Source organism: Chrysochloris asiatica, unplaced genomic scaffold, assembly GCF_000296735.1.
Source record: "Chrysochloris asiatica unplaced genomic scaffold, ChrAsi1.0 scaffold00306, whole genome shotgun sequence".
Classification (NCBI taxonomy): Eukaryota; Metazoa; Chordata; class Mammalia; order Afrosoricida; family Chrysochloridae; genus Chrysochloris; species Chrysochloris asiatica.
The window spans coordinates 441951-452984 of NW_006408824.1; the positions used below are offsets into that span (position 1 = coordinate 441951).

Consider the following 11034-nt stretch of genomic DNA (forward strand, 5'->3'; position numbering starts at 1 on the left):
TAGAAGAATTGATGCTTTTGAGTTATGGTGTTGGAGGAGAATATGAAAGTGCCATGGGCTGCCAGAAGAACCAACAGATATGTGTTGGAAGAAGTGCAGCCAGAGTGCTCCTTGGAGGCCAGGATGGCCAAACTTGATCTCTCATACTTTGGGCATATTGTCAGGAGGGCCTAGTCACTGGAGAAGGATATCATGTTTGGTAAGGTGGAGGGTCAGAGAAAAAGGAATATCTCCAGTGAGATGGATTGGCAAAGTGGCAGTATCAATGGGCTCAAGTGTGGCAACAATTTTGAGGTTGGCCCAGGATCAGGCATTGTTTCTTTCTGTTGTGCATAAGGTCACTATGAGTTGGTACCGACTCAGTGGCATTTAACAACAACAATTGACATGAGTCTGAGGCTGTCTGTTGTTTAGTTCCTGGTATGTGAACTTGACTCCAGGAATGAGGTATGAGACTGGGGTACATGGGGGGCCAGCACCTGTGTCCACAGGTCTGCCTGTCTCAATCCTTCCACTTTGTTTCCAACATTTGTATTCTAATCACCAATAATTATCAATACAATTTAACTGCATGTTTGATCAATTTCAGAGTGAAGGAGTTGGTAGAATTCTTCAACTTCATCTTCACTTGCTTTAGTGGTTGGTGTGTAAATTTGAATAATAGTAGTACAAGGAAAAGCTGTGAATACCACTACCTACCAGGATAGGGGAAAAATAACCTGAAAATATCAGGTTGTAAAGGATATGTAGAAATTAGAGCCATCATTCATTGCTGGTGGAGATGTAAAATAAAACAGTATAGCAGTTCCTCAAGTTTAACTTCAAATTACCATGTTGCTGTTGTTAAGTGCCGTTTGAGTCTGTTCTGACCCATAGTGACCCTGTGTAGAGTTTCCCATGGGCAGCTGGTGAGTTTGAACCACCACCCTTGCAGTTCAAACCAATCTTATGGTTCAGTGCTTACTCTACAGCACCACCCAGGACTCCAGAAAAGAGATTAAAAGAAAATAAAGGAGATGATTTACCAGCAAGGGAATTTACCTACAAAGGGTGAAACACAGCTGTGTCCAGTGTTGGCTGGCTGGATCATGAAGTTTTAACGTGCGAGGAGAGGGGGCTAGGATCTTTTTATATCATTGAGTATTCACGAATGTAAGGGCAGTTAAGGGTGACATGAGGAATGACAAGAGGTAGAGTCAAAGGTTGTTTAACCAAGTTGTCTAACCCTTCCCAAAGAACAAAGGGGTTTCTGGCCAGCACCATGGGAAGAAGGGCTGTAGGCTTCTTCCTACCCATGCATAACTAAAGCAAGAGAACTAGATAGCTGGAGGAGAGGCAGTCTGCTCCTTCCTAGATAGCTAGAACAGGGAGATGGGACAGGAGACATGCTTTTGATGTGACCTTGGCGTGGTCATTTTGAAGTGTTAAATTTTATGCCCCTACACTCCACCCTGTGGCCCCTAAATGACCCTTTTACAATCTTACCAAATTACCATATGACCCAGCGATTCATTTCCTAGGTATACACCTGAAAGAACTGAAAACAAATGTCCAAGAAAAACTTGTATACGTAGCAGCACTATTCTCATTAGCTGTAAGATGAAAACAATACAAATGCCCATCAGCTAATAAATGATAATAACAGGTAGTATATTAGTATCATGGGTTATGAAGTACTTATATATAGGCTGCAACATGGATGAACCCTGAAAACATGCTAAGTGAAAGAAGACAGACACAAAAGGTCAACATATTGTATCATTCCATTTATAAAATCAAGAATAGCTAAATATATAAAGACATTTTCATGATTCTCATAGGGTGAGGAAGGGGGCATATTTGCTCAATAGACAAGGGGCTGGCTATTTTTTGTGGTGTTGAAAATACCCTAGAACTAGATAATAGTGAGGATTGCACAACTTATGAAAGCACTAAATGTCACTGATTTTAATGGTTTAAAATGGCAAAATGAGCAACTTTGTGTTATTTGATAACAGTTTTAAATAATGAAGGTGAATGAATTAGGTAAGGATGGCATACATAGGACACAAGAAGCACAAATCACAGAGAAAGAAATTGATAAGTTGGACTTCATCAACCCCAGTGTAAAGCAATTCCCCCTTCATCAAAGGATAGTCTGGCAAGATGTGTCACCTGACATGTGAGCACTTGCATTTGTCAAGCACCTGCTAGGTCTGTATACTGGTCTGGGTGGTGAGAGATGCAGAGGGGTTGGGTTAGAGGGAGTGTTCCCACATGCTCGACTTGCTCTTAGCTGTGTGCTGGGCCCTAGTTCAGGTGATTTCCACACATTATTTAAATTAATTATAAAGTGTAAGCCAGTCTGGGAAGCTGAGAACTCTACTGAGAAAATGAGCCATACATGGCAGTCTAGGATTAAGAACCAAATAAAGTAAAGATGGTAAAAAGCTTAGATGCTTAAAGTAGAGCAAATGGTACATAGGAAGGCCATGAGAGTCTTCATAGAGCAGATAGAACTGAAACATAGAGAAGTCTTCAGCAGACAGGCAAAACTATATGAGGATATTCTGGGCAGAAGGCAGGACCCTGTCCATTCAAATGTTCATGCACTTGCCATGGGCTAGGCACTCTGCTAAGGCCCACGAACATAGTGAACCAATGGGGTATAGTCCTTTTGCTCCTGATCCTGCACAGTCTTGCTGATGGCAGTGTTATAAGTACCAACATGTACACTAGCAATGTTCATACCTGGGACTGTGCTGAAGAGCCGTTGAGTCAAGTCCTGTCTCTCTTGAGTACTTGCTATGTTTGTAAAATGGGACAAAGTACTTTCTTTTGTTTTCTGATTAATTCATGAAAGTGATTTGTCATCATTCAACATTTTCAGTGAGCTTGATTTCTTTGACAGCCCCAAAGATTACATAAGACGGTAGACTCTAGACTTCCTGAAGGCAGTGGTATAACATAAGACGGTAGACTCTAGACTTCCTGAAGGCAGTGGTATTGCCTCTACTTATTTCTCTCATCTTAGCAGATGCCATGTAATACAAAATTAGAGTCTATGGCTCTGCCTCTGGGATCCCTGGGCCTCACCCACCTTCATGAGGACTTTGCCAACCTGATTTGTCCCTGTGGGGTGTCTGCCTTTCCTGTCTGATGGTGACCTCTCTTGTTGTTTGTATAGGTAATGACAGTGCCGGAATATTTGAGGAAGCGGTTTGGTGGCTGCCGGATCCAGATCTTCCTCTCTCTTCTGACTTTATTCCTCTATGTTTTCAATAAAATCTCAGTGAGTTATGTAAAAGCCAGCCCTCTCCCCGCCCCCAGACACACACACACAAAATAGTACAAAGAAAGAAATCAGTAGACAGAACTATACTAAATTTGGAGTCCTGGTGTGGCAAAGTAGGATAAGCACTGGACTACTAACCACAAGGTTGGCAGTTCAGACCCTCCAGCTGCTCTTCAGAAACCCTATCCAGGGTCACTATGAGTCGTAACTATCTCGACAGCATTTAACAACATGTTAGATTTATACCAGCAGTTCACTTCCAGGGCCCCGTAAGTTACCTGTTGACCTCTGATATCTAGAGTAAAGGCGGGGAAAAAATCACTGAAACATACTTTGTAAAGAATAAAAGCAGAGCATCTTTTTTGCCTCTTGAGGCTAGTTTGCAGGTCTCTCCCTTGTATCCCCATACAATCTTGGGTTCATCCACATCATATTGTTAGGACATATCAGTCTTCAGCTTAAAACAATCCAGAAGCTTCTGCCGTCCTTGCATAGAAAACCCAAACTCCCTTTTTATGGCTTTAAAGACTCCTCTCTGGCTTCACTGCCTCATTCCCTCACCATCACCCACTAGCTTCTAATCACACTGTCTTCCCTGTTGTTTCATAGATGCATCAAGCTTATTCCCATGCATAGCTTTGTACATTTGCTCTGACCTCTAAATTCAGTATTCTTTCATGGTTACCTGGCCGACTCCCCATTGCTCAGCTCAAATACCAACTCCCCAGAGAGGCCATTGCAAGCATACCCAGCAAATCTCTACACTATTGCTGTATTCTATATTATGAATTTAGTGACTTATTAATGCTCTTAACTACTTTGGTATAAGCTTTCTGGGACCAAGGACCTTCCCTAGCTGGTTCATTGCATTACCTCTGTGCTGAAAACACACTTAGCACTCAACACAAATGTCACTTCTCACACTACAGTGGAGTCCTGGTGTAGCGCTGTAGGATACACATGGAACTGCAAACCAAAAGGTCAATGGTTCAAACCCACCAGTATCTTCTTGGAAACCCTATACAGGGTTGCTGAGTCATAACCAACTCAATAGCACTTACCAACAACATCACACTATAGGAATGTTTCCTACTGAGTGGTCTCATCCCCTAAATGTAAGCTCCTGGAGGACAGTGTCTTCTCCCTCAACATTTGGTAAATAGATGCCTGGATGAATGTTGGGTGAATCCCTCCCTGCTTGTGGTACCATTGACTTTGGAGACCAGAAGAGCAATGTAGTCAAGGGAGTAGTCAATTAAATGACATGTAGATGCCTCAAAATCTGTGCTTACAAAGCCAGGGGTCAGTGAATCCAGCCCGCAGACCACATCGGGCCAGTGGTCTTCTGTGTACAGGCCTTGAGCTAAGAAGGGGCTTTACAGTTTTACTAAGAACAACAAAAGGATTGTTTATATAAAGAAAAAAATATGCATCAGAGATGGTATGTAACCCAAAAACCCACTGCCCTTGAGTCAGTTCTCACTTAGTGATCCTATAGGACAGACTAGAACCGCCTCACAGGGTTTCCAAGGTTGTAAATCCTTTCGGAAGCTTGCTATTGTTGTCATCAAGTATCTTTGAGTCAGTTCTGAATCGTAGCGACCCTGTATAGAGTTTTTGAGGAACAGCTGGTTTCTCCCATGGAGCAGCTGGTAGGTTCAAACCGATGACTTTTGAGTTAGCAGCTCAGCATTTAACCCACTGTACCATTAGGGCCCCTGTGACTCACAAAGCTTACCATATTTTCCTTCAGCCTTCTACAGGAAAAGCTTGCTAGCTTTTGGTAAGCAAGCCTCTGCCTTTTCCCAATGGCAGAACTGCAGAAACAGCTCTTTGAGCACAATTCCCTGGGAGGAAGAAGCTAAATGAATTGAACTAGGTTAATTACTTTAACTCAAGCCCTAATTGCATCGACATTAGCTGAACTTGTGCATGGAGCACAAGCCTCCTTGCCCAACAGAACTTGTGTAGATCTAGCCCAGCATCTGCTAGCAATGGTATAGGCATACTGACCCTAGAATGCCTCTTGTAGTCAGCTTCTGAGGTTGATTTCTTTTTGGGTTATTGCTGATATACTTTGAAATCAGCGTACAGCCTAGTGACTTGATATCATTATAGGTGGATGTCTTCTCTGGTGCTATGTTCATGAGACTGGTTATGGGATTGGATGTCTACTTGGCCATTCTTATCTTGCTGACATTCTGTGGCATATATACAATCACAGGTGAGGTGCCCTGACTACACAGGTATGTGTTTTGACACCAAATTTCTACTTCTTAGTGGAGGCCTACCAGTCATCGTGGTGTGGCCTCCATCATTGGCAAATCCTCCGAGTACGTGCATCTGATTGCCAATCCCTAAGGAGCAGTTCTACCCTGTCCCATAGGGTCACTGTAAGTCAGTATCAACTCTGTAGTGGTGGGTTTGGTTTGGTTGGAGGGTCTGAACAGTGAAAATAGTGGAGAAAAGGGGATCTGAGTGTTACCCTACCTCTAGAAATTGTATTGGACTGCTTATGGTTCTTTGGGTAGGCCAGGGCCTGTCACTGTTGGCTGACAGGTAAAAGGATAGAAACATAGGAAAAGAATGGGATGGAATAACACCTTAGGCCTGCTGGTCAGGCCAGCAAGTAACTCTTTTCTATGGGCAGTTTGCCTTGCTATTGTGAGCAGATGCTCTTGTAATCCCTTTCCATAGCCATACTACCATTCTGGTAGGCCAGCACATACCTTTGGCAGCTCCTGTACATGAGAAGGCAAGAGTATAAACCTCTCATATGCAAAACTCTCCCAGCAGACTTGTCATGATCCTTTCAGTTCATGGTCAAGGTGCAATGTATAAGATTAGGGGACAGAATGCACTAGATTAGGGAAGGAGCAACTGCTGCTCCACGGGACATTTGGCAATGTCTGGGGACCTTTTGGGTTGTCTCAACTAAGGGCTAGCCACTGGCATCTACTGGGTTGAGGTCAGGGATACTGCTCAACATTCTACAATGCTCAGGAAAACCCCCCACAACAGTGAATTATCTGGCCCACCATGATAATAGTGTTAAGGTTTGAAATCCTATACTAAATTCTTAAAATCAATCAGAGGGCAGCCAATATCATCTGTAAGAGCCAGATAGTAACTATCCTAGTCTTTGCAGGCCAGATCTGTACAGAATTAGTCATCTGGATTCTGACTGAACCCAGAGGCTACACCTAGCTCTGGGGGCTGGGTATCTTAGGAGGTTGATGTCTACTCTGGTAGGGAGACCTATAATGAAAGCTCTTTTCAAAAGCACCAGCTATGCTGGAGAGGGGTAGAGATCTTCTCCAGTGCTTGCATACAAAGTTAGGTGGAGGACTAGGGTGGTGGGACTAGATGTACTCCAGCATTACTTCCAAACTGAGCTTTTGTGATTCATTATGTCATTTTTTGCTTAGGAGAACTCCCAGACTTCCATTCATTAATTTAAAAAAAGAAAAAAAGAGGTGGGGGAAGGAATAAAGGGACATTGGGGCATAGGCAGGGCAATATAAGGTCCCAGTAAAAGATCATGCTGTTATTAGATGCCATTGAGTCAGTTCCAACTCAGTGTGACCTCATGTGCCAAATAACAAAACACCGCTCAGTCCTGCACCATCCTCATCATTACTGCAGCCACTGTGCAACAGTCTATCTTTTTGAGGGTCTTCCTCTTTTGCACTGACCTTCTACTTCACCAAGTATAATGGTGTTGTTAAGAAGAATGGACTACCAGAAGAACAAACAAGTCTGACTTGGAAGAGGTACAGCCAAAATACTCCTTAAAATGAGGATGGCGAGACTTAGTCTCATGTCCTTTTGACATGTCATCAGGAAGGGACCAGGCTCTGGACAAGGCCATCATACTTGGTAAAGTAGATCATGAATGATGTTAGAAAAATAATGGAATCATGACTGACCATAATAAGTTGTAAAACCAGTGACCAGTTGCCATGAAGTTTTCTGACTCATGGCAACACTGTGTCAGCATAGAACTGTGCGCCACAGAGTGTTCAATGGCTGATTTTTCAGAAGTAGATTGCCAAGCCTTTTTTCCAAGACCCCTCTTGGTGGACTTCAACCTCCAATCTTTAAATTAGTGGCTGAGTGTGTTGGCCTTTCACTCCCTCCAGGGCCTCCTGAATAGTTGTGAGACCCACTCAGTTAAAGGTACAAAGATGCAGAAATCTGCACTTTTAAAAAGTGTGGAGAAAAGATGGTGCTTATATGTAGCTTTCTTCTCTCTTGCTCTTTGCCCCTTCAGGTGGTTTCACAGCTGTGATTTATACTGATACCTTACACGCAGTTGTTATGCTTCTGGGTTCCATGGTGTTAATGGTCTTTGGTAAGTAGAACTTAAAAATCCTGGAAATGTGGGTGAAATCTTTGGATTTTAAAGCTGCCTGGGACCACCCAGCACCATCATCTTGTGATGAAAAGAATAAGACCCTTAGGACCCTGAGCATCATGTAAGGTCTAACAGCAAATAGGGTATGAAATTTCTGCTCACTTGAGAAGAAAAAGGAAGAGCGTTACAGGAGTGGAGATCAACCAGTGCTTTGGAACAGTCAGGCATGAGGGATGCACCACACTTGGGCCAACCTCTGTGCCTTTTCCCAAGCTGTTCTTCTCCATGTAGACCACCCCTCTCCTTTTGCCCATTTGATTGAACCCATCTGCCAAGATAAGAGCCACCCTTACGGTATGAGTCCATGATGAGTCCAACAAATACCTCTTCTCATCAACCCTGATTACCACACAACTTGACATTTTGTCTGTCCGTATATTGATTCTTCATTGCTTCACATAAATGTCACTCTAGGTCCCAAACTTCTTAAAGGCCAGAACCATACTATCCCCCACACTTAGTCCACACTAAGGTATGTGATCGATGCTTTTTAAGTTATAAGATTGAAAATAGTACATCGTGTGAATTGAGTACATGGTGGTGGTGGTGGTGATGTGCCATGGAGTTGTTTCGAATCAGAGTGACCCTGTATAGGGTTTCTGAGGCTGTAAATCTTTACAGGAGCAGAAAGCCTCATCTTTCTTCTGTGGAGCAGTTGGTAGATTCAAACTGATGACCTTGAAGTTACCAGTTCAACTTGTAACCTACTATGTTACCAGAATTCCTTGAATTGAGTACACACTGCGTGTCAAATACCATGTTAACATTTATCTATATTGCCTCATCTGATGATCACAATCGTCATGAGATATAACAACCACTGTTATCTCTGTTTTATGGATGAAGAAACTGAAATTTATGTGCTTTATTCATGAACACACCAGGAGCAGGTCTTAGAGCTGAGCCTCTGGAACACCACAGTCCAGTATGTATATGAACTGACATCTAGTGCAGTGCCTCTCAGGGCAGGTAGTGGTTATGAATTGTGAACTGTAAAGTCGACTCTAACTTATGGAAGTCCTACTTGTTATTGAGTAGAATTGCTCTATAGGGTTTTCTTAGTTGTAATATATATATATATATTTTTAACTTTTTTCAATTTAAATAAGGAGAATTCTTTGATATTAAAAGAGTTAGTACAATCATACATTTGAAAGGAGAAACAATAGGTAGTAACCCTGGGCGAAAGGGTAAATGATGAGTGTCGCTACTGGACTGGAGAATTCATGATACCATTTTCCATCCTAGGTAAAAGTTTCCCCTAAATAATGTATAAACAAGTTGCACATGACACTTTTAGCCATCATCTGCCCTTTCAAATATCTGGTCTATATGAAAAGACAGAAAGGAAAGACCAAAAGGACACAAACAAAACAACCCTCTCAATAACAACAACAACAAGCCCAGACTGTTTTCACTATGCAAGGCCTGAAATTCAAAGCTGGTAACATAGTAGAAGAAAGTCATCCACACAGAGCCTTCATGGAAATTTTCACTCCAAGGCATCGTAACATGTTGAAGACGGAGAGCTGGAGACACTGCTACTGTCTTTGTGGCCTCCAAGCTGGGGTGGAGGAATGGGTTGGCCTGGAACACCACTGTAGCTAAGTACATGCTAGTGGTTCTGGTGGGTAGCATGGCTGGGTCACATCACCATGGGTTTTCCAAAGAGCTTGGGTTATTGTCTCCCAACATTTGCTCCATTCTGTCCTGGAGGATCTATTTGCCTTGGACCTACCTTACATTCAGAGAGCTGACTTTCTGAAAGTCTGTTTCCCTTCATCACAAAACACAACAAAGTACAAATACTCTAGTAAAGGACCCTTTAATAAGGTTTGCTCTGTAAGGAGTATAAAGGGACAAAACAGACTGGAAAAGATGCCTGCAACTGTTTGGTGGTGGAGAAGCACACAGTGGGGAGCATGGTGGGAAAGAGGTTCTACCAGGGTCACCACACACAGCCTCAGGAGGTTGATTCTTGAGTATCAGTCACGAATTGCATCATTAAGCATCCAGAAGGCAGATCCAGAAGTACAGGAGGCATTGTTGGTGACAAGTGATGCCTGTATTTAATGATGAGATATCCTTAGATGTGGCCGACATTAATTACCATACTTGGAAGGGAATCCATTTTTCTGGATGTATACTAAAGCCACTCTTCTTTTTCACCATAAGGAAGCTAAAACCAGAAACATATCAATTCCAAGTTTTAGACCAATAACTATATGAATGGAAAAGGGGAAGTAACAGTAAAGAAAAACCAACCAAATGTAGCCAGTACTCTAGACTGAAATCTTAACAGAAACTGATTTCCAGGCCTTTATTTCTTTCTTGGTACCTCTGGATGAGTTCAAATCACCAACCTTTAGGTTAGCAGTTGAGTGCAAGCCATTTACACACCCAGGGGCTGCTCAGGGCAGGCTCATCATCCAAAATAGAAATTTCCCTCTGCTAGCTCCAAGGGAGACCTAGTAAGGTTGGTGTTACCTCTGCTCTAAAGTAACAGATTGGTCTTGCAGAAATCTAGAAGGAAAAGTTCTTAGTAACGCAACAATTCATGGAATTTTACATGAGTATAATCGAAGGATTCAGGTTTCATAATAGGGTATGCTGTTGAGTCCAATGGAATCAGAACTTATAGACTCTAATGGAACCCTACAATCTGAAGTCTTCCCCACCAGCAGATGTTAGTCAACCATGAAGCAAAACCAGTGTCATGTTGTGTGACACAAAGTATATGTCAAGCATCATTCAAGGAAGTTTTATATGACCTAGGTTGAGCTATCAAACACAACAACGATTGTGTTTCATTGGCAGTGATGATGTCAAAAGCAACATTTTATAAACCTGGCAAGTACAGGTGAAAAGAACCTCCAGATAAAATAAACGTTAGGAGCAGGTAGAATATTCTGCTTAATGTTAACAATTGAGTTTCTAAATAATACCATATTCTTTATTGAGAAATTTGTTGTTGTTGTTGTCAGGTGCCATCGAGTCAGAACTGACTCATAGTGACCCCATGTACAGCAGCACGAAACAATGTCCGGTCCTGGGCCAACCTCACTACCACTGCCACACTTGAGTCCGTCAATGCTGCCACCTGGCCAATCCATCTCATTAGGGGTCTTCTTCTTTTTCTCTGAACCTCCATCTTACCAAGCATGATATCCTTCTCCAGTGACTCTTCCCTCCTGACAATATGTCCAAAGTATGAAAGACGAAGGTAAGCCATCTTGGCCTCTAAGGAGTACTCTGGCTGCACTTCTTCCAAAACAGATCTATTGGTTCTTTTGGCAGCCCATGGCACTTTTAGTATTCTCCTCCAACACCACAATTCAAAGGC

The 11034-nt window shown here is 42.5% G+C and overlaps 1 protein-coding gene across 1 annotated transcript in view; it reads left to right on the forward strand.

Annotated features, from left to right (window-relative positions):
- LOC102827370 (sodium/glucose cotransporter 1-like) overlaps positions 1-11034 on the forward strand; it is a 114463-nt gene that overhangs the window by 37149 nt on the left and 66280 nt on the right. The window contains exons 5-7 of the mRNA XM_006874946.1: positions 3167-3271; positions 5393-5498; positions 7548-7628. Coding sequence (XP_006875008.1) covers positions 3167-3271; positions 5393-5498; positions 7548-7628 — 292 coding nt within the window. The remainder of the gene's footprint in view (positions 1-3166; positions 3272-5392; positions 5499-7547; positions 7629-11034) is intronic.